General features: G+C 33.2%; 1 protein-coding gene across 1 annotated transcript; it reads left to right on the top strand.

The window, feature by feature from the left end:
- Window positions 1-135: 135 nt before the first annotated feature.
- Window positions 136-25,124, top strand: LOC134232287 (uncharacterized; the record flags this gene model as incomplete). Its single annotated transcript, XM_062714242.1, has 7 exons — window positions 136-261; window positions 4,236-4,361; window positions 9,740-9,865; window positions 20,541-20,619; window positions 22,659-22,931; window positions 23,208-23,468; window positions 24,840-25,124. Coding segments are annotated over 7 exons (1,276 nt in total), but the record flags the coding sequence as incomplete, so codon positions are not given.
- Between the last annotated feature and the right edge of the window lie 806 nt (window positions 25,125-25,930).

Below are 25,930 nucleotides of genomic sequence, written 5' to 3'. Positions count from 1 at the left end.
TAGTTTGTAGCCAAGGTTTGAACACACGACAATCTAATCACGTAGAGAGACGGTACAATTTGTATGAAAGTTATTTTATTTTTCTACATACGGTAAAACAAGATTGAGTTGACTAATTTCTTTTGTTATTTTTAGGAAAAACACATGGGAGCAACTGTAATGATTCATTACAATGCAAAGATGATTTTCAATGCCAGGGAAGCATCTGCCAATGTAAAGATCCCACAAATACATTCTGGAATGGCGAAATTTGTGCCACAAGTAAGTCGATTAATCTCGTTAAAGTGCAAGGACATAGATTTAAAGTTAAATTTTTCTCAAATTTTAATGTATGATATTACAGCTTATATATAACTATAGCATTTTACAAGAAAGTATAATAAAAATTGTATTTCATTTTGATTTTATTGAAAATTATTCGAATTTCTGGTCGTGTTTGATTGACAGATCCTTAAATTGCACTTTCACAAATTATTTATTCTAAATACTTAAGGAAAGTGGCCATATTGTTGTATATGAATGAAATATATTTTAAGTATAATCTAAAGAATTCAAAGGAAAAATGTTCGAAAGGAAAACGCACTCAAGGTATGTCGTCAGCCCATGCTCAGTTGTATGTGCAGAGTTTCATAATTGAACACACCCGGTGAACCGTAAACATTAACAATAATTAACTGAGCTCGAGTCCTAATTACAAAACCAGTGAATTTATATTTCACGGGTGAATTTAATTTGTTAAACTCTGTACAGAACATTAAACATGGAATGACGATACTTGTGAGGGTGTTTTACTTTCAAACATTTCTATTCTGAATTTTCTGTATTATATTAATACTCGAAACATTGCCGCTTTTCTTTCGTCCTAAGAATAAAATTATAATTTGTGAAAATGCAAGGATGTGTCAATTAAACAGGTCCACAAATTTGAAGTTCCATTACATGATATTTGGAAATGACAATTCCAATGAAAAAAAGACACACATGTAATATCCTAATGAATAATAATTTAACAACATCCACATCCAAAAGTTTCTTTTGTTAATTAACAAATGTCCCATCCTCTGCACAAAATCTTAAGATAAATGCTGGACGTGAAAGATCCATTCCATAAATGTTTAAAAATATAATCAACTCTCACCTTAAAGTGACAGAACTTCGCATGTCATCAAAATCAGACTTGTTAAAATTTCCCAGTAGGATTTGGAAATATTTTACTACTGATAAATTAAGACACATTAAGAAAATAATGAGTTTCATGAGTAATGATTTTGATTATTTCATTAAATTAATTACAATTTATGGTCATATATATCCACATTGCAACGTGTTCGAGTTCCACATTCCATGCTTTGTACGCACGCGTACTTTCATAAACAAAAAAAGCAAGGTAAGAGGGGGAAGTCTGGTAGGCCTGCTTCATCGACAATGTCGACCAAAGTGAAAAAGAAACAGAATAAGGATTAAAAAGCGACTTTCCTGACAAATAATTAGTTTGGAGATTAATATAATCTTTGGATGAAGAAGGAACGGGATCTCTGCGACACTCAAGCGGGCCTCGAGAAGCTTTTATTCTATATTTTTGTTGATACCTGCTATTATTTCTCGTATCTTCAAAATAATCAATGTAAACTCAACAAAAATATGCACATATAACATATAAGAATCATTGATATTTGACGAACAAATTATAATGAAACTGCAGAAAATTATTTTCCCGCGATAACGTATGGTTTGGTGGATTTTCGTTTCCTCGACCCCAATGAACGAAATGTGAATATCTGTACTCTGTTCAATTCGGTTGAATGCAGACTAAAATGTTAACGCTTATTAATTGATCGAGTTATGATATTTTGCTTTTGAGAATTGTTTTGACCTCACATTCCATTAATTTGTTAACCGTACAATGGAGACATGTACATGTGCCATTTTAGAATCTATGTGGTACATGTAAACAGATCTAAGTTGTACGACCCTTAATTTTCCGGTAGATTATAATTATGCTAATTTGTAAGAAGACAGAATATTTGTTTCTCAAACTGCTTAATTTAAGTTTATATACTCAACAAAAAAGAAACGCATATTGTTTAACTCATGAAAGAAATTTTGAAAAGGTATGTGGAACAATTATCCTTTTATCATTGGATATCTGTGACCTATACTTTTTTAATATATATCATGGGCTTTTATACCCCTATTGTTGAATTATTTCTTTTATTAATCATGTTTATGAAAATTATGTTTTGCGTGATTTCTTGTAAATCGGGGGTCTATTTTCAATGAAATTGTGGATTTAGAGAAACAATAAACAGTGTTATTAAACCCAAATTTTTGCTTTGATTGCAATGTTGATGCTGCAATGCCACGCTTAAACAAAGATGAACGTAACAAGGCACTAACGATTATATTAATCAGAGCTACGCAACTGGAAGTTGCAACTGCATTTGGTGAACATCAATCAGCTTTGCAGCATTTAAACGTACGTCTCCACTAGCTAGGAACACGAATGAAAGACTAAGAGATACCACGTCCGAGGGATATTACACCCAGACAAGACCGTCAGATCCTTCTTTAAATCGACTCAGAACTGCTGTACAAACTGCTGAAATTAGCATAAAGTGCACATATTGTTCGAAGAGATTAAAAGGAGCTGGTATTCGTCCACGGCGTCCAAACATTTGAAATCTACTAGCTCTGTGAAGGGACAAAAGGACATATGGATTGGTTAAGACGTATTCCTCTAGAATTTGGAGGCGACGTTAGTGACATTAACTTAACTTGTCAATCTGGAAAAAAGGACGACCTGATTGATTTTTATCACAACACATTCAAAAATCACTTTTAAAAATTAAGGTTTAAACTGAAAACTTTGATTATTATGTTTAATCTGAATATGCATTTCTTTTTTGGTGAGTATACATTAATCCTTATTGATTTATAGAGTAAATTAGAATGGAAAAACACACGTAATGACTTTTAATAGATATTTTGACTGCAATGGGGTCCCAGGGGTGGTAAAAGATAATGGACCAAATTAAATACCATGTATACATTAGTCAGTACCTGACCAATACCTGTACGTCTAGCTTGACGTTTAACTCTTTACAACTTATTGATTGTTATGTAACATTTACTTCATGTTCACGTCATAGAAATATGACGCTACCATTTCTGTGCAAGCACTTTATAGCGTTGTACAAGTTTATCTAAACTTTAGCGTAAATAATATACTGACGTGGTATTTTAAAGGCATATGAGCTGCATGTTTGACATCGGAAATTTTTTTGCAAATTTGTAATTAACTATTTCAATGACAGAAAAATAGAACATTTATAAACTTCTGTTGTTCATATTTGCTATGAAAGAACTTGTTATACGCTTTGATTGAAGCAAACTTGAATTATTGTCGTCCTGTACAGTAATGATTTCTTATATAATACTGTATATTCGGTTGTACAGAGATATTTCTTCAGAAACATTTTTAAACTTGATTTTGAGTTTATTCATGATAAGGGTTTAGATTAAATGCAGATTAATCATAATTACACATTTTACCAGCAAAATGAAATTTTTAAAATGCAGCTCATATTGCTTCAATACACAAATAACTTTTCGTGTTCTATGAGATTTAAGCAAGTATAAAATAGAAGGAATTTGGCAAAAAATTGAAAATAACATGAACTGTTTAAAGTGCGTGAAAATGCCTGATTGCAGGCAAACTTTATATGCATAATTTTGCGTTAGGAATAGGAAATTGTATTTGCATTAAATGCGTGACTGCGGGGAAGGGAGTTAACTTGAGGTTCATTAAAAGTAAAATCATTAAGAGATCAAGTGAAAGGTAAATATGTTAAAATCATAAACATAGTGGGAAAAAATTCTTGATTGAATTCTTTGGATCAACATTTTAAACAATGCACTGCCGTTAAAAGTACTTAGCAACAGGAGCATTGATCTGTGATTGGTGTTTTTGTGTGAATGCCAGTCATGATACAGGGCCTCAATTTTTGAAGGTCTCGTGCTAAACCCCAGCAAATTTCACTTCAAAATGGCAAGAGCTTGGAGAAAAAGTATTTGCAACCTATTTTAAAATCAAACTTAAGTAGTTCGTAGCCTAGGTTTGAACACACGACAATCTGATTACGTAGAGAGACGGTGAAATTTGTATGAAAGTTATTCTAATTTTCTATATACGGTAAAACAAGATTGAGTTGCCTAATTTGTTTTGTTATTTTTAGGAAAAACATACGGGAGCAACTGTAATGATTCATTACAATGCAAAGATGATTTACAATGCCAGGGTAGCATCTGCCAATGTAAAGATCCCACAAATACATTCTGGAATGGCGAAATTTGTGCCACAAGTAAGTCGATTAATCTCGTTAAAGTGCAAAGACATAGATTAAAAGTTAATTTTTTCTCAAATTTTCTGTATGATATTACAGCTTATATATAACAATAGCATTTTATAAGAAAGTATAATAAAAATGGTATTTCATTTCGATTTTGTTGAAAAATATTCGAATTTCTGGTCGTGTTTGATTGACAGATCCTTGCACTTTCACAAATTATTTATTCTTAATACTTAAGAAAAGTGGCAATATAATCTAAAGAATTCAAAGTAAAAATGTTCGAAAGGAAAACGCACTCAAGGTATGTTGTCAGCCCATGCTCAGTTGTATGTGCAGAGTTTCATAATTGAACGCACCCGGTGAACCGTAAACATTAACAATAATTAACTGAGCTCGAGTCCTAATTACAAAACCAGTGAATTTATATTTCACGGGTGAATTCAATTTGTTAAACTCTGTACAGAACATTAAACATGGAATGACGATACTTGTGAGGGTGTTTTACTTTCAAACATTTCTATTCTGAATTTTCTGTATTATATTAATAATCAAAACATTGCCGCTTTTCTTTCGCCCTAAGAATAAAATTATAATTTGTGAAAATGCAAGGATGTGTCAATTAAACAGGTCCACAAATTTGAAGTTTCATCACATGATATTTGGAAATGACAATTCCAATGAAAAAAAAGACAAACATGTAATATCCTAATGAATAATAATTTAACAACATCCAAACGATTTTTTTGTTAATAAACAAATGTCCCATCCTCTGCACAAAATCTTAAGATAAATGCTGGACGTGAAAGATCCATTCCATAAATGTTTAAAAATATAATCCACTCTCACCTTAAAGTGACAGTACTTCGCATGTCTTCAAAAATAGACTTGTTAAACTTTCCCATAGGATTTGGAAATATTTTACTACTCATAAATTTAGATTCATTAAAAAAATAATAAGTTTCAAGAGTGAATGATTCTGATTATTTCATTAAATTGATTACAATTTATGGTCATATATATCCACATTGCAACGTGTTCGAGTTCCATATCCATGCTTTGTACGCACGCGTACCGGTACTTTCATAAACAAAAAAGCAGGGTAAGAGAGTCTGGTAGGCCTGCTACATCGACAATGTCGACCAAAGTGAAAAAGAAACAGAATAGGAGTTTAAAAAGCGACTTTCCTGACAAATAATTAGTTTGGAGATTAATATAATCGTTGGATGAAGAAGGAACGGGATCTCTGCGACACTCAAGCGGGCCTCGAGAAGCTTTTATTCTACATGTTTGTTGATACATCCTATTATTTCTCGTATCTACAAAATAATCAATGTAAACTCAACAAAAATATTCACATATAATTTAATTTTATTTGTATTCTCGCCTCTCATTGGTTGATTTCCAAAAAGGAACGCATAACATTTTGTATAATCTGGTTTGGTATGGGGACACACCCCCTTGACGACCAGCTTAATCATCATATCCATGCAATCCCCTCATTTCCAGTCCTCGGAATCCATGGAAAATTCAAGATTTAATAAATGTACCTTCAACTATAAACAATTACTCGTTCTTACCTCATGTAAACAAACATCATGGCTGCTAGATCTATGTATCAGTTATTACCTCCCCTCGCTTCAAATCACTTCCGTTACTACGGTTGTATTATTGCGCGGTAAATTTGAACTTATAAAAAGCAACACAATTTTACATCAAAAGTTGTTTAATTATTTTAAAATTAAATTATAAGGAATGACTTTAATTCTTGGCCATATTATCGAGTATAATCTGGTTTGGGTCAGTTTACGCTTTTTTATAATCCGCTTCGCGGATTATAAAGCGTATAACTGACCCAAACCAGATTATACTCGATAATATGGCCAAGAATTAGAGTCATTCCTTAAATAACATATAAGAATCATTGATATTTGACGTACAAATTATAATGAAACTGCAGAAAATTATTTTCCCGCGACAACGTATGGTTTGGTGGATTTTCCTTTCCTCGACCCCAATGCACGAAATGTTAATATCTGTACTCTGTTCAATTCGTTTGAATGCAGACTAAAATGTTAATGCTTATTAATTTATCGTGTTATGATATTTTGCTTTTGAGAATTGTTTTGAACTCATATTCCATTAAATTGTTAACCGTACAATGGAGACATGTACATGTGACATTTTAGAATCTATTTACTACAAGTAAACAGATCTAAGTTGTACGACCCTGAATTTTCCGGTAGATTATAATTACGCTAATTTGTAAGAAGACAGAATATTTATGTTTCTCAAACTGCTGAATTTAAGTTTATATACTCAACAAAAAAGAAACGCATATTGTTTAACTCATGAAAGAAATTTTGAAAAGGTATGTGAAACGATTATCCTTTTATCATTGGATCCCTGTGACCTATACTATCTAAAGTATATCATGGGCTTTTATACCCCTATTGTTGAATTATTTCCTTTATTAATTATCATATTTCTTGTAAATCGGGGGTCTATTTTCAATGAAATTGTGGATTTAGACAAACAATAAACACTGTTATTGAACCCATATTTTTGCTTTGATTGCAATTTTGATGCTGCAATGCCACGCTTAAACAATGATGAACGTAACAAGGCTCTAACAATTATATAAACCAGAGCTACGCAACTGGAAGTTACAACTGCATTTGGTGAACATCAATCGGCTTTGCAGCATTAAAACGTACGTCTCCACCAGCTAGGAACACGAATGAAAGACTAAGAGATACCACGTCCGAGGGATATTACACCCAGACAGGACCGTCAGATCCTCCTTTAGCACGCACCTGCGCAATCTATATTTGTATCTTAAGGATCTGCAAACTATATCAACATGACAATTATACTGACGAGATTGATCTATCTGAATACCTAGGAGTTTTCCTATTTCAACGTTTTCCAAATTTTTGCAAGAATGTTTTCATCAAGTATTTGTTTATTTAATCTTGATCTTTTTTTTGTGTACACATAAGCATACATTTTGATTTGTCCGTGTTCCGAATCATTTGATTCTGTAAACACCAATTTTCAATTTCACGTAAGTGTATTTATGTATATAAAGGAATTTATGTGATCTAAATACGTACAAAATTGCGTATTTTTATTAATCACTATTTTGTGTGAATTCATGGGTCCCGAAGGGATTTTCCGGGTTTTATACTTAAGAGCCCTTTAGTTACGGCTATTAGCCTTATCCTTATCAAAATAACTTTTGGCTCCGAAAATGTGGTTTACAAATCTTACTTGGTTGAGAGTATTTATATTGTTTCTAATGCAGTTATGTTTTTACCCCTATTTTCCCTAATGTCCTTAAATATTTATTTTTAAGGGGCCATGATGCCATTATTTATGATATCTTGTTTCAGAATTTAAGTATAGATTTGATTAACAACATCAGGATGCAATATCTTTCAGCCCATCTTAGTATCTCATATTCTCTTTACACAACTCAGTCATTGATTGCTACAAGGTACAGAAAGATATTATGTTCATAAAATTGCTGGACTTTTTTGATTCGGCCCCTCCTTTGAAAATTTTAATTTTTCCAAATTGGTATTGTTCGAAAGAAAGAACATGTTCAATTTAGACTCAAACAACACTAGTCTTTTCATTTAAAAAATATATACTAAGTAATGATTAATTGTTCTGGATTTATTCTGGATAATGCTGTAAATATTATTGTTTCCATGGGGAAAGTTGCCTTTTTGCCGAAATAGATGCTAAATATTCAGCTTGTCATATATACCAAGTCACAAAGAGGATCATGAACTTCTGGGCTTTAAATGGGAAAGTCTCATATTCTGTGATAAGGTTTGCACTTGGGTTGTCCAGGTCTTGTGCTAATTTTTGAAAAAAAAAAATCTGTGGCCTTATAATGGATTTGTAAAGTCAAGGGATATTTTTTCTGCGTTACTCGTGTTGGATAAAAGACTTTATGGGCAGCTACAAAGTTGGTAATTTTGAAATTGAATGTGACACAGTGGCAATGAATATACATCGCTGCCGGAGAAATTGGAGAAATTAAAACAAGCTATACATATATGCAATGAAATTTAAACAAACAGTTTGTATCTTGGTATGATGGTTATTTGAACATATACATGTTACATCAAAACACATGCATCTCCACATGCAGCTGATTCTTGGGTAATGGTTATTGTCTGTTTAAAGAAAAAAAGGATATAGAAAGTTCTATGGATCCTAATTGGCCAAAAAAAATGGATTACAAAATTACCCTCAGGAATTATTCTCAATTGTTTTGGCTTTTGAATTGAGGGACTCATTAAAGAATTCATTTACCAGATTTACTGATTTCTGAAATTCATTGTCCCTCTTGTGGTATATTTTTTGGGTCCCACCTTCTGCTGCATTCTGAAATTGTAAAATATGTAATCTCAGTTGGCATTTGTAATAAATGCTCTATACACACACAAACAAATGTGCTTCAGATTTGTTTATCAGTTTTAGTATTTAAGAGCACATAAGTGTATTTATGAATATAAATACGTACAAAATTGCATAATTTTATTAATCACTATTTTGTGTGAATCCATGGGTCCCGAAGGGATTTTCCGGGTTTTATACTTAAGAGCCCTTTAGTTACGGCTATTAGCCTTATCCTTATCAAAATAACTTTTGGCTCCGAAAATGTGGTTTACAAATTTTACCCACCTCCACCCCCTAAATCCTCCATACCTATTGTTATTGTAGAGAATACATGTACTAGTTTCTTTTGTATAAGGTTTCTATTGTTATTGTTGTAGAAAATATACATGTATGTACTAGTTTTCTTTAGTATAAAGTGTGGGATATTTTTTGGCCCCACCTTCTGCTGCATTCTGAAATTGTAAAATATGTAATCTCATTTGGCATTTGTAATAAATGCTCTATACACACACACACACACACACACACACCCTCTTGATTTTTTAACATGCTGCAGAACAGAGCTGCAAAAGTGCTTCAGGTTCATATGAACCGAATTGTTTATCAGTTTTAGTATTTAAGAGCACATAAATCAGAATTTAAATGTGTTTCAATATTATGTACATTGCTTTAAGGCTAATGCAGAGTTGCATCTCCTGCAAACAAATCAATTTTAAAGTAATGATACAGGGCCTAGGTTTTAAATCTTTGAGCTTAACACCAGGAAATTTCACTTCAAAATTACAAGAGCTTGGAGAAAAAATAATTGCAACCTATTTTTAGTCAGACTTAAATAGGTCATGTCCAAGGTTTGAACACACAACCATCAGATCACGCAGCGAGTGCTATTCAACGGTACAATTTGTATGAAAGTTATCTTATTTTTCTACATACCGTTAAACAAGATTGGGTTGCCTAATTTGTTTTGTTATATTTAGGAAAAACACATGGAAGCAACTGTAATAATTCATCACAATGCAAAGATGGTTTTCAATGCCTGGGTAGCATCTGCCAATGTAAAGATCCCACGAATACATTCTGGAATGGCGAAATTTGTGCCACAAGTAAGTCGATAAATCTCTATAAAACGTGACTTTATTTAGACTCACGGTTTACTTCTTTATTTTCTTTCAATTATACGTCAGGTACATTAAGGAGCAAATTTAATTCAAAATTTTATCCTTTGACGAAATTAATATATACGGTATATACCAAAAGTATTTTCTCAAACAATCTAATATGATAAAACGTTATTATTTACAGAAAATATTACGTTTCACAAGCTTTTGATAAAATTACTTTACCACTTGTCACGAATTCCTCTTTTATTATTCAACATTCCTAATTTGATTTTAATCCCATTTGTTCATTGTGATATCATGTGTGAATAGTGAAACATATGAAAATTAGGAACAGTATTTAAGATCAAAAGTCCATCAAGAATACAAAACAGGAGCAGAGCAAACATGGAACTCCAAAACGTCAGAGGTGGGATCAGGTGCTATGGAGGAGTGAACATACCCTGCCGACCAGTCGTGTGCTCCTTGTCATGAAAAGAGAAAACTCTGTCGTCAATTCAGTGTATAAATAATTGACTAACAATCAGGATGAAAAACGTCAGTCAGCATTTGACTCAATGATAAATTGTATTTGCTGACCAGGTCATTATATCGACCAAAGAACTTGCGAAATGATTATTTAAAACGAGACTGTCGATATTCTTGTTTCGTAAACTGGTTTTTCAATAATTTACCTCGTTGTAGAAATTTTTCATACGTAGACCATGCTCTTACGTATCGAATCAACTGAGATATCTAAACTACGTATGCAGGCGATGAAGGTATATTGCTGCATAGGTGAGGGTAATTGACGATATAAAAGTTAGAGTCATCACGTTTATCATAGAGTTTGGTTGTTAGATTACCATTAATGTCTTTTTCAAGAAAACATATACAAGTATAAAACAGATGTGTCACACTCTGTGGTATCTTTTATCTCAAGCTCCCAAAGATATATAGTATCGACATAGAAATAGAAATTATAATTGTTAATTGATAATACGCCGTCGATATATCTAAATATCGAGTTGAAGGCCACAGCAAGTGTTTTCTTATTTTTATGCATAAGATTTTGTGCAAATTCTGCTTCATTTGAATACAAAAATAGGTCTGCTAACAACGAAGCGCAATTGGTACCTAAAAACCACAAAGATATTGTCAATCAGAAACTCAAGCATCTTTTTAATGTTAACTCAACAAAATAATTTTGCAAATGAACAATGACCAGGTTAAGACTGGGCTTTAATTTATTGTGGAGAATAGTTATGCATAGAGTTGAAAATTCGAAAAATCTTAAGTTTTTAAGTTATTGATTTTGGTAAAATCAAGATAAGAAATTTATTTTTTTTATTATATTATCGACAAATTGTTGATTTTGCTCTTGTTAATTATGGTTTGGTTCATATCTATAGAATTTTACTGAAAGTGTTGCTTAACAAGATTTTATTCTACTATAATTTTCAAACATTGATTTAAATCTGATGAATTGATTTCGATTTTATACAAGGTCAAAATATCCAAGATCCATAAGAAAAACGAACTATAGACGATTCTTGTTCTATGTTTTAATTGTAAATTGTTGAATTGATGCATTAATGTATTAAAAAGTTTATAAAGCCCCCATAAATAGCTTTTGTCTTGTTTGTCCGTCTGTCTGTTTGTCTGTCTCTATGTGTCTTTGTCTGTCTCTCTGTCTGTTGATCCTCAAAAACTTTAACCTTGACCATATCTTTTGATTTAGTGGAGCTATGACTTACATATTTCATATTCCTTATGACAAGACATTTCTTAGGGTACCACTAAATTTGACCTTGACCTTCGAATTTTACCCACTTTTACACAAAAATACCAAACTTTTACTTGACCATATCTTTTGAACAGTAGACACCAGGACTTCAATTCTTCATATATGTTTTATTTATGGAGAGACCTTTCATTGGATACCAACAACTTTGACATTTTGACCTTGAAGATTTCCGTACTTATGAAAAAAACTTTAACCTTGGCCATAAGCTTTGAACGGTAAGGGCTAGTGCTTTCATACTTCACATATGTAATCCTCGTGAAAAGAACTTTAACTCTTTAACCGTGACCTTGGAGTTTGACCTTTAAAAAAGCAAATCTCAACCAAAACTTTTAAAGGGTTAGTGTTAGTCTTTTCATGCTTTAAATATTTAATCCTTGTGAAAAGACCTTTCGTTTGATATCAAGAACTTTGACCCTTTTACATTGGCCATGGTTTTTAACCAGCAATTTAGAATTTTTAACCTTGGTCATAACTTTTGTAGGGTTAGGGATAGGGCTTCTATACTGCACTTAGAAATTCTTTGTGGCCAGTCCTTTCGTTGAATACTAATTACACTGACTTTTTGACCTAGACTTTGGAGATTTCCATACTTAAGAAAAAACTTTAACCTTGGCCTACTTTCCTATTTCACAGTTGTAGTTCCACTGAGAATATCCTCCTCTGGGTACTAATGTATTGTTGCCATACGGGGGCGTCAATGATTCACAAGCTATTAACAGACATATTTTTGTATTCATGTGAAGCGGAATTCGTTCAAAATACTATGCATGGAAACAATGACATGCATAGGTGAGCATAAATCCAATATGCATTTGTAAAATATTGAAATGTTCCTCTGTGGAGAAAACACAGATTAGTTTGGAAGTTGATGAATCTGTTAGTGTTGCTGTGAAACAGCAAATGATATTTTGAAGTGCGAGAGAATATTTATAAAATTGAAAAGTTTAGATGCGAAAACGACAATTGCGGGGGGGGGGATTATAAAAAGATATGGGGGCTGATTTCTTAACCTACCCGGATAACTCCATTGACTTCCTCCAAATACTTTATTAATTCATTTAGTTTCCTGTCAATTTTGCCTAGACTATCTCGTTTTGTAAAATTTTAGATAGATTTTTGCAACCCCTGAGGTAACAAGCATGCTCACGAATTTATGAGGTGGAACTTGTTTACCATAGTTTTGATTCGCACGTGGTCTTTGATTCATATTAAAGCTACTGTGGTGTAGGAAATCACATGTCTTACAATGTCAATGGATTTAAATTGTTACAACAGAAATCCACTTTATTCCATCTTTATCATCAGGACTGCCATTCATTCCCACCTACTGAATTTGGAAATATCTATCAAATATATAAGATTTTAACCATGGAGAATTCTATTATTTTTGTCTTGAAACACGAGACCTAATACAGGTCATGGTTCCTGTAAGTAATAAAAAAAAAGCCCCCTTTTGCTTTCAAACAAAAATCCAAACCTTTGAAAGTTTTCCTCAAACCCAATTACAATATATATATTTATACAATCTTTTTGGCATGGATGTGTCAAGATACATTTAGCAGTATATAGGTCAAGACAAATTGAGACCCCCCCCCCCCCCCCCCGAAATAATTGTAAATGGTCTAAATATCTCAAAAACATTGACTCAAACAATCCCTGCTGTCTAAACTCATGACAAACATATTTGGTAAATCAACTTTAACATACATTACCATGGTAACAAAGTATTCATTTAAATTCATACAGTCATACAAAGAAACTCACTTATATAAGGATACCCACATCAGCCCCAGCCCGGGGTTGAACTCTCGACCTACGGAATCCTAACAGAACAGAAACAGCGCGTTAGACTGCTGGGCTATCTAGGCAAGTCAAAAAACTAGCTTTCGAAGCCGACAGAATTCTCACAGCGATGCCCTACGTACACTACAGGATCATTGAGAATAGAATTGAGATATAGTTATTTGGACATTAGTTCTAGAGGATCATTACCAATACCTGTTGTAATGAAATTAATTTAATTATAAAGCACAATTAACAACAAGTCTTAACCTAATATAACTGCCCTAGGTGAAGAAATATTAAAATAGAAAGCACAAAGAAATTCCCTTTTTTAAAGATACCCTCTTCCTCCCAAGCAACCCTCGACCAACGGAATCTACATGTATCTCCTAGCTGTATTATACCGTTCAGCTATCTAGGCAAGTCAAAAATTGCTTTCGATGCCGATGGAATTCTCACAGCACTGCCCTACACTACACGGTCATTGAGAATAGAAGTGAGATATAGTTGTTTGGACGTGGAGCTATGACTTACATATTTCATATTCCTTATGACAAGACATTTCTTAGGGTACCACTAAATTTGACCTTGACCTTCGAATTTTACCCACTTTTACACAAAAATACCAAACTTTTACTTGACCATATCTTTTGAACAGTAGACACCAGGACTTCAATTCTTCATATATGTTTTATTTATGGAGAGACCTTTCATTGGATACCAACAACTTTGACATTTTGACCTTGAAGATTTCCGTACTTATGAAAAAAACTTTAACCTTGGCCATAAGCTTTGAACAGTAAGGGCTAGTGCTTTCATACTTCACATATGTAATCCTCGTGAAAAGAACTTTAACTCTTTAACCGTGACCTTGGAGTTTGACCTTTAAAAAAGCAAATCTCAACCAAAACTTTTAAAGGGTTAGTGTTAGTCTTTTCATGCTTTAAATATTTAATCCTTGTGAAAAGACCTTTCGTTTGATATCAAGAACTTTGACCCTTTTACATTGGCCATGGTTTTTAACCAGCAATTTAGAATTTTTAACCTTGGTCATAACTTTTGTAGGGTTAGGGATAGGGCTTCTATACTGCACTTAGAAATTCTTTGTGGCCAGTCCTTTCGTTGAATACTAATTACACTGACTTTTTGACCTAGACTTTGGAGATTTCCATACTTAAGAAAAAACTTTAACCTTGGCCTACTTTCCTATTTCACAGTTGTAGTTCCACTGAGAATATCCTCCTCTGGGTACTAATGTATTGTTGTCATACGGGGGCGTCAATGATTCACAAGCTATTAACAGACATATTTTTGTATTCATGTGAAGCGGAATTCGTTCAAAATCCTATGCATGGAAACAATGACATGCATAGGTGAGCATAAATCCAATATGCATTTGTAAAATATTGAAATGTTCCTCTGTGGAGAAAACACAGATTAGTTTGGAAGTTGATGAATCTGTTAGTGTTGCTGTGAAACAGCAAATGATATTTTGAAGTGCGAGAGAATATTTATAAAATTGAAAAGTTTAGATGCGAAAACGACAATTGCGGGGGGGGGGATTATAAAAAGATATGGGGGCTGATTTCTTAACCTACCCGGATAACTCCATTGACTTCCTCCAAATACTTTATTAATTCATTTAGTTTCCTGTCAATTTTGCCTAGACTATCTCGTTTTGTAAAATTTTAGATAGATTTTTGCAACCCCTGAGGTAACAAGCATGCTCACGAATTTATGAGGTGGAACTTGTTTACCATAGTTTTGATTCGCACGTGGTCTTTGATTCATATTAAAGCTACTGTGGTGTAGGAAATCACATGTCTTACAATGTCAATGGATTTAAATTGTTACAACAGAAATCCACTTTATTCCATCTTTATCATCAGGACTGCCATTCATTCCCACCTACTGAATTTGGAAATATCTATCAAATATATAAGATTTTAACCATGGAGAATTCTATTATTTTTGTCTTGAAACACGAGACCTAATACAGGTCATGGTTCCTGTAAGTAATAAAAAAAAAGCCCCCTTTTGCTTTCAAACAAAAATCCAAACCTTTGAAAGTTTTCCTCAAACCCAATTACAATATATATATTTATACAATCTTTTTGGCATGGATGTGTCAAGATACATTTAGCAGTATATAGGTCAAGACAAATTGAGACCCCCCCCCCCCGAAATAATTGTAAATGGTCTAAATATCTCAAAAACATTGACTCAAACAATCCCTGCTGTCTAAACTCATGACAAACATATTTGGTAAATCAACTTTAACATACATTACCATGGTAACAAAGTATTCATTTAAATTCATACAGTCATACAAAGAAACTCACTTATATAAGGATACCCACATCAGCCCCAGCCCGGGGTTGAACTCTCGACCTACGGAATCTGTATCCAAGCAGTACAGGAACAGCGCGTTAGGCTATCTAGGCAAGTCAAAAAACTAGCTTTCGAAGCCGACAGAATTCTCACAGCGATGCCCTACGTACACTACAGGATCATTGAGAATAGAATTGAGATATAGTTATTTGGACATTAGTTCTAGAGGATCATTACCAATACCTGTTGTAATGAAATTAATTTAATTATAAAGCACAATTAACAACAAGTCTTAACCTAATATAACTGCCCTAGGTGAAGAAATATTAAAATAGAAAGCACAAAGAAATTCCCTTTTTTAAAGATACCCTCTTCCTCCCAAGCAACCCTCGACCAACGGAATCTACATGTATCTCCTAGCTGTATTATACCGTTCAGCTATCTAGGCAAGTCAAAAATTGCTTTCGATGCCGATGGAATTCTCACAGCACTGCCCTACACTACACGGTCATTGAGAATAGAAGTGAGATATAGTTGTTTGGACGTGGAGCTATGACTTACATATTTCATATTCCTTATGACAAGACATTTCTTAGGGTACCACTAAATTTGACCTTGACCTTCGAATTTTACCCACTTTTACACAAAAATACCAAACTTTTACTTGACCATATCTTTTGAACAGTAGACACCAGGACTTCAATTCTTCATATATGTTTTATTTATGGAGAGACCTTTCATTGGATACCAACAACTTTGACATTTTGACCTTGAAGATTTCCGTACTTATGAAAAAAACTTTAACCTTGGCCATAAGCTTTGAACAGTAAGGGCTAGTGCTTTCATACTTCACATATGTAATCCTCGTGAAAAGAACTTTAACTCTTTAACCGTGACCTTGGAGTTTGACCTTTAAAAAAGCAAATCTCAACCAAAACTTTTAAAGGGTTAGTGTTAGTCTTTTCATGCTTTAAATATTTAATCCTTGTGAAAAGACCTTTCGTTTGATATCAAGAACTTTGACCCTTTTACATTGGCCATGGTTTTTAACCAGCAATTTAGAATTTTTAACCTTGGTCATAACTTTTGTAGGGTTAGGGATAGGGCTTCTATACTGCACTTAGAAATTCTTTGTGGCCAGTCCTTTCGTTGAATACTAATTACACTGACTTTTTGACCTAGACTTTGGAGATTTCCATACTTAAGAAAAAACTTTAACCTTGGCCTACTTTCCTATTTCACAGTTGTAGTTCCACTGAGAATATCCTCCTCTGGGTACTAATGTATTGTTGTCATACGGGGGCGTCAATGATTCACAAGCTATTAACAGACATATTTTTGTATTCATGTGAAGCGGAATTCGTTCAAAATCCTATGCATGGAAACAATGACATGCATAGGTGAGCATAAATCCAATATGCATTTGTAAAATATTGAAATGTTCCTCTGTGGAGAAAACACAGATTAGTTTGGAAGTTGATGAATCTGTTAGTGTTGCTGTGAAACAGCAAATGATATTTTGAAGTGCGAGAGAATATTTATAAAATTGAAAAGTTTAGATGCGAAAACGACAATTGCGGGGGGGGGGGGGATTATAAAAAGATATGGGGGCTGATTTCTTAACCTACCCGGATAACTCCATTGACTTCCTCCAAATACTTTATTAATTCATTTAGTTTCCTGTCAATTTTGCCTAGACTATCTCGTTTTGTAAAATTTTAGATAGATTTTTGCAACCCCTGAGGTAACAAGCATGCTCACGAATTTATGAGGTGGAACTTGTTTACCATAGTTTTGATTCGCACGTGGTCTTTGATTCATATTAAAGCTACTGTGGTGTAGGAAATCACATGTCTTACAATGTCAATGGATTTAAATTGTTACAACAGAAATCCACTTTATTCCATCTTTATCATCAGGACTGCCATTCATTCCCACCTACTGAATTTGGAAATATCTATCAAATATATAAGATTTTAACCATGGAGAATTCTATTATTTTTGTCTTGAAACACGAGACCTAATACAGGTCATGGTTCCTGTAAGTAATAAAAAAAAAGCCCCCTTTTGCTTTCAAACAAAAATCCAAACCTTTGAAAGTTTTCCTCAAACCCAATTACAATATATATATTTATACAATCTTTTTGGCATGGATGTGTCAAGATACATTTAGCAGTATATAGGTCAAGACAAATTGAGACCCCCCCCCCCCGAAATAATTGTAAATGGTCTAAATATCTCAAAAACATTGACTCAAACAATCCCTGCTGTCTAAACTCATGACAAACATATTTGGTAAATCAACTTTAACATACATTACCATGGTAACAAAGTATTCATTTAAATTCATACAGTCATACAAAGAAACTCACTTATATAAGGATACCCACATCAGCCCCAGCCCGGGGTTGAACTCTCGACCTACGGAATCCTAACAGAACAGAAACAGCGCGTTAGACTGCTGGGCTATCTAGGCAAGTCAAAAAACTAGCTTTCGAAGCCGACAGAATTCTCACAGCGATGCCCTACGTACACTACAGGATCATTGAGAATAGAATTGAGATATAGTTATTTGGACATTAGTTCTAGAGGATCATTACCAATACCTGTTGTAATGAAATTAATTTAATTATAAAGCACAATTAACAACAAGTCTTTACCTAATATAACTGCCCTAGGTGAAGAAATATTAAAATAGAAAGCACAAAGAAATTCCCTTTTTTAAAGATACCCTCTTCCTCCCAAGCAACCCTCGACCAACGGAATCTACATGTATCTCCTAGCTGTATTATACCGTTCAGCTATCTAGGCAAGTCAAAAATTGCTTTCGATGCCGATGGAATTCTCACAGCACTGCCCTACACTACACGGTCATTGAGAATAGAAGTGAGATATAGTTGTTTGGACGTGGAGCTATGACTTACATATTTCATATTCCTTATGACAAGACATTTCTTAGGGTACCACTAAATTTGACCTTGACCTTCGAATTTTACCCACTTTTACACAAAAATACCAAACTTTTACTTGACCATATCTTTTGAACAGTAGACACCAGGACTTCAATTCTTCATATATGTTTTATTTATGGAGAGACCTTTCATTGGATACCAACAACTTTGACATTTTGACCTTGAAGATTTCCGTACTTATGAAAAAAACTTTAACCTTGGCCATAAGCTTTGAACGGTAAGGGCTAGTGCTTTCATACTTCACATATGTAATCCTCGTGAAAAGAACTTTAACTCTTTAACCGTGACCTTGGAGTTTGACCTTTAAAAAAGCAAATCTCAACCAAAACTTTTAAAGGGTTAGTGTTAGTCTTTTCATGCTTTAAATATTTAATCCTTGTGAAAAGACCTTTCGTTTGATATCAAGAACTTTGACCCTTTTACATTGGCCATGGTTTTTAACCAGCAATTTAGAATTTTTAACCTTGGTCATAACTTTTGTAGGGTTAGGGATAGGGCTTCTATACTGCACTTAGAAATTCTTTGTGGCCAGTCCTTTCGTTGAATACTAATTACACTGACTTTTTGACCTAGACTTTGGAGATTTCCATACTTAAGAAAAAACTTTAACCTTGGCCTACTTTCCTATTTCACAGTTGTAGTTCCACTGAGAATATCCTCCTCTGGGTACTAATGTATTGTTGCCATACGGGGGCGTCAATGATTCACAAGCTATTAACAGACATATTTTTGTATTCATGTGAAGCGGAATTCGTTCAAAATCCTATGCATGGAAACAATGACATGCATAGGTGAGCATAAATCCAATATGCATTTGTAAAATATTGAAATGTTCCTCTGTGGAGAAAACACAGATTAGTTTGGAAGTTGATGAATCTGTTAGTGTTGCTGTGAAACAGCAAATGATATTTTGAAGTGCGAGAGAATATTTATAAAATTGAAAAGTTTAGATGCGAAAACGACAATTGCGGGGGGGGGGGGGGGGATTATAAAAAGATATGGGGGCTGATTTCTTAACCTACCCGGATAACTCCATTGACTTCCTCCAAATACTTTATTAATTCATTTAGTTTCCTGTCAATTTTGCCTAGACTATCTCGTTTTGTAAAATTTTAGATAGATTTTTGCAACCCCTGAGGTAACAAGCATGCTCACGAATTTATGAGGTGGAACTTGTTTACCATAGTTTTGATTCGCACGTGGTCTTTGATTCATATTAAAGCTACTGTGGTGTAGGAAATCACATGTCTTACAATGTCAATGGATTTAAATTGTTACAACAGAAATCCACTTTATTCCATCTTTATCATCAGGACTGCCATTCATTCCCACCTACTGAATTTGGAAATATCTATCAAATATATAAGATTTTAACCATGGAGAATTCTATTATTTTTGTCTTGAAACACGAGACCTAATACAGGTCATGGTTCCTGTAAGTAATAAAAAAAAAGCCCCCTTTTGCTTTCAAACAAAAATCCAAACCTTTGAAAGTTTTCCTCAAACCCAATTACAATATATATATTTATACAATCTTTTTGGCATGGATGTGTCAAGATACATTTAGCAGTATATAGGTCAAGACAAATTGAGACCCCCCCCCCCCGAAATAATTGTAAATGGTCTAAATATCTCAAAAACATTGACTCAAACAATCCCTGCTGTCTAAACTCATGACAAACATATTTGGTAAATCAACTTTAACATACATTACCATGGTAACAAAGTATTCATTTAAATTCATACAGTCATACAAAGAAACTCACTTATATAAGGATACCCACATCAGCCCCAGCCCGGGGTTGAACTCTCGACCTACGGAATCCTAACAGAACAGAAACAGCGCGTTAGACTGCTGGGCTATCTAGGCAAGTCAAAAAACTAGCTTTCGAAGCCGACAGAATTCTCACAGCGATGCCCTACGTACACTACAGGATCATTGAGAATAGAATTGAGATATAGTTATTTGGACATTAGTTCTAGAGGATCATTACCAATACCTGTTGTAATGAAATTAATTTAATTATAAAGCACAATTAACAACAAGTCTTAACCTAATATAACTGCCCTAGGTGAAGAAATATTAAAATAGAAAGCACAAAGAAATTCCCTTTTTTAAAGATACCCTCTTCCTCCCAAGCAACCCTCGACCAACGGACTCTACATGTATCTCCTAGCTGTATTATACCGTTCAGCTATCTAGGCAAGTCAAAAATTGCTTTCGATGCCGATGGAATTCTCACAGCACTGCCCTACACTACACGGTCATTGAGAATAGAAGTGAGATATAGTTGTTTGGACGTTAGTTTTTAGGGGATCGTTACCAGTACATATTGAAATGAAATTAATTTTATTAATAAAGCACAATTTATAATAATTCCTTATCCTTATCAAAGTGAATTTCTTTGCGCTTTCTAAATTAATATTTCTTCACTAAAGGCAGTTATATTAGTTTAAGATTTGTTGTAAATTAGACTTAAGTCAGTCGCGGCCTAGGTTGGACTTTCCGATCATGCAGCGAGCACTCATTCAACTGTACGAAATTTACATGTATAAAAGTTGCATAATTAATCTGTTCTGTTATCAAATAGGAAAAACATAACGGGGGATAGCACTGTTTCTTCACTATGTACAATGTAGAGATTTTCAATGCCAGGATGGCATCTGCCAAAGTTATGACCTCATAAGTTATGTTCTCAAAGTACGTTGATTAACTAATCTTATAAGTGCATGACTTTATTCTGACTGTTTCGTTTCCTTTATCGCGTAAATTATTGATGTCTTTTTTAATAAGCTGATTTTTATCTATAGAAAGTTCGTAATGTTTTGTTAGACAAGAATTTATTGTATCGTAATTATTACACAATTATCATCAAACATTAAGTTTTATACATTTTAAGTCTACGAGGTCCTTAAGAAATATAAATTATAAAAGATGATACGGTTCTTTTTTATCATTCTTAAATGTTTGTGAATTGATGCATTATTATGTTAAAATAAGATTATTTAGGAAAATCTCACGACGAATTCTGTTCGAATTCAAATGAATGCAAAGAGGGTTTTGAATGCCATAAAACATGCCAATGCCCAAATAATACATTCTGGGACGGAAACACCTGTGCTCCAAGTAATCACTGTTTAACGTTAATATCATTAAATATTTTATAATATATTATATGAAAAACATATTGGGGGATAGCACTGTTTCTTCACTATGTACAATGTAGAGATTTTCAATGCCAGGATGACATCTGCCAAAGTTAAGACCTCACGATGACATTTTGAGAGGACAAAATATGTTCTCAAAATACGTTGATTAACTAATCTTATAAGTGCATGACTTTATTTTGACTATTTCGTTTCTTTTATCGCGTAAATTATTGATGTCATTTTTAATAAGCTGATTTTTATATATAAAAAGTTCGTAATGTTTTGTTAGACAAGAATTTATTGTATCGTAATTATTAAACAATTATCATCAAACATTAAGTTTTACACATTTTAAGTCTACGAGGTCCTTAAGAAATATGAATTATCAAAGATGATATGGTTCTTTTTAGCATTCTTAAATGTTTGTGAATTGATGCATTATTATGTTAAAATAAGATTACTTATTTCTCGGTATTTAGGAAAATCTCACGACGAATCCTGTTCGAATTCAAATGAATGCAAAGAGGGTTTTGAATGCCATAAAACATGCCAATGCCCAAATAATACATTCTGGGACGGAAACACCTGTGCTCCAAGTAATCACTGTTTAACGTTAATATCATTAAATATTTTATCATTATCATTATTATAAATGCAAATGGAATGGGACACTTTATAGAAAAAAATTGGTTTATATATTTGATAAATGTACAGTATGTACACTTTCCATTTAATTGCTCTTTTTTTTTTTTTTAAGAACCACTCATCTACCAGTGCAGAAACTTAACTGTTCAGACAACGGCACATGAAACAAATATTAATGTGTCTTCTGTTGGGAGAAAAGACGCCAGTCATTTCATTATCACTTCAAATGGAAATGACGTCATCTATAAGCACCGAATTGTGGATATTTTAGAATTAAAAAATCTGACGTCATCAACGGCATATCAGTTAATGTTATATGCAGCAGTAAATTTTTCACAGGGATTTGAACTAAGTAGTAATAATTGCCATTTCAATGTTACTACGTGTAAGTATACTCAAAGAGACATAAGGTGTTTATTCAGAAAGACAATATATACTCTTCAAAAAAAGAAACGCATAGTAGGAAATATGCCCTGAAAACCGTGTAAGACATAACAAGCTTTTGTGTCTCGTCTTTAATTGTCTGCCTATATAATTTATTTTGATTTATATAGTTTTGTGGAGTTACCCATTGAGTATAACTGTTCCTTAAACCTAACTGATCTATTACTGACATTTGCAGTAAGATTTGAAACATGAAGTTTATTTTGTTTTTCTGTAGATCCTGTTTTGAACTGCACGGCTTTCAAGGTTGTCTTGATTAATGAAAGTTACAAACTCGAATATCCGGAGCAGTACCATGCCCGACTAAACAGGATCTTTGTGACATGGTCTTCCAATATAAAGAATAAATCTTTTCCTTTAGATAGAAATATAATGAATCTTACACTAAAGCCGGGAATAACGTATGATTTCTCAGTCATAGCAGAAGGAGTTTCTAATCTTTGGACAAATGAACCCTGTAAATTCAGTAAAACAATTGGTAAATATTTTTGTTGATACACATCATTTCATTCAGTGAGAAAAATAATGCTTATTTATGTTAATAATACTTCCATTTATTCTTGTAAATTATATAAAAATATTCAGTTATGTTGAAAAAGATCTCATAAGACAATTTGATTATCAGATAAAATGAAGTCATTACAAAACATAAACTGCAAAATACAGTAAGTCATGCTGTGCATTACATTCATAGATTCCTTTGCATGTGTACCACAATATTATTGTGCACCAGAAATGTGCATTTGGGTTTTTAGCTCACCTGAGTCGAAGGCTCAAGTGAGCTTTTCTGATCACTTTTGTCCATCCGTCTATCTAGCCGTCTTTCTGTCTTTCCGTCTGTAAACTTTTCACATTTTCGACTTCTTCTCAAGAACCACTGGACGAATTTTGACCAAACTTGCTACAACGCATGATTGACTGAAGGGAAATTCAAAGTGTTAAAATGAAGGTCCGAGTCCCCTCACAATGGGAGATAATAAAGAAAAGACAAAATTAAGGTGGGTCATTAAAAATTCTTCCTCTCAAGAACCTCTGGGCTAGAAAAATGAATTTTGTATGGAAGCATCCTGGGGTTGTGTAGATTTTAAATTGTTCATATCATGACTCTGGGGGTTGGGCGGGGCCACAAGGGGGAATCAAAGTTTAACATAGAAATATATAAGAAAAATCTTTGAAAAATCTTCTCCTCAAGAACCAATGGACCAGAAAAGCTGAAACTTATTTGGAAGCATCCTTTGATAGCGTAGAATTTTAATTTGTCCAAATTATGGTCCGTAGGTTATGATAGGGTCACAATGGGTTAACAAGGGGGAAATCTGGTAAAGAACAGCATGGTCAAAGCACCTCAGGTGAGCGATGTGGCCTTTTAGCCTCTTTTTTTGAAAGTCTTGTAGGTAACTAGTTCGATGCACCAGATGTGCATTCAGCACATTATATCTCTTTAGTCATGCACAAGATCGTACCGAAACATTGGTAAACCGAAATATTTAAATATTGAAAAGAAGTGTCAAAGACTAATGTCAAATAAGAAGGATAAAAAAGCTTTGCATAAGGAAGATAGTACTTTATTTTGAATACATTTCTAAATTTTACCACTGCGATTAAGTCCGTATTTTCAATCTATAGCTAGTACTGATGAATATAAATATAACTTCTTTAATTTTTTTCAAATTATAAATACCAGTTGTTTTTTTCCAGAAGGTATTAATTAAAATGGAAATTATTTTTGAAGTCATTCAGAGCTGTGCGGTTCTGTTTTAGTTGATTTAAATATGAACAAATGAAAAGTTTTTGTATACTCGTAAATAAACGTAATTTATGTTGTATGATCATAAAATCTTTCTTTCAGAAATAGAAACTCCAAGATGCAGTGATTCTCTGGTTAAAGACGTTACAAATGATTCAGTGATTTTAAACATGACAAGTTGTATATCAAGAGGCATTACTACATTTCAAGTAGATCTGGGTGAAACCCCTATGATTGAAAATAGACAGGCTATGCTTGTTAATAGAACTGCTCAAAACATAACAATAGATAAACTAAGGCCTGGAATGACATATGACATCACGATTGCAGCGTTTGCGAAGGAAGCGTTGAAATTTTCAAAAAAGTTTAAGCAAACAATTTATACAAGTAAGTAAATGTTACTCTCTCTCTCTCTCTCTCTCTATCTCTCTCTCTCTCTGTCTCTCTCTCTCTCTCTCTCTCTCTCTCTCTCTCTGAGGGTCTGTGAGGGAGGTCGGGTGTGTGTGCTTAGCAAGTAATCTTTATCAAAAAGCTTTCTTGACGAAGCAATTAATGTTATAAGAACACATCATATGTGATAGTATGATCCCTTAATTTTTGTTGGGATGGGAGAGTGCTTAATTTTCCATTACTTTTAAGTACTCCGATCCTCAGTTTCTGAAAATCATATCATGCCTTGACTAATTGAAAATGCTCACAAAAGTTTCACTGAATTATCAAAGTAATGTACGTTTATCCACGATAATTCTTCAAACTTCATCTTTAAAGCTAATTATATTGTGTAGGGAAAATTAGTTAATCTGAAATAAATGTTCAAATATGCGAATAAACACATACTATGGATTTTTATTGAAATTTGATTAAAAAAAAATAAAATTAAGAAATAAAAATCATAGGTATAGCTTTTGTAGAAATTGCAAATTTTTTTTTAAGGTAGTTTAATTTCCTCCATTTACTTCGATCATATTTACAATCTATTGTGTATAAACAGTTTCCTTTCATTGCAAAGAACCATCAATCACATCTAATTTCATATAATGTAAATAAAAATTGGTATCTATGATATCTAAAATAGAAACACAATTTCTTTAAATATAAGTAACTTTAAAGTACTTTTTGGGGTAAATATTTTGACTTTTTATAAGACCTTCCTGATAACTTCAAAGAACACATAAAGAGGTATAAAATGAAAA

This window comes from Saccostrea cucullata, unplaced genomic scaffold, assembly GCF_032062105.1.
Source record: "Saccostrea cucullata isolate Sc308-1 unplaced genomic scaffold, CSIRO_AGI_Scuc_v1 ctg12085, whole genome shotgun sequence".
NCBI classification, from domain to species: Eukaryota; Metazoa; Mollusca; class Bivalvia; order Ostreida; family Ostreidae; genus Saccostrea; species Saccostrea cuccullata.
Note: the sequence above shows the minus strand (reverse complement) of the source record. Positions and strands in the feature narration are given on the sequence as shown.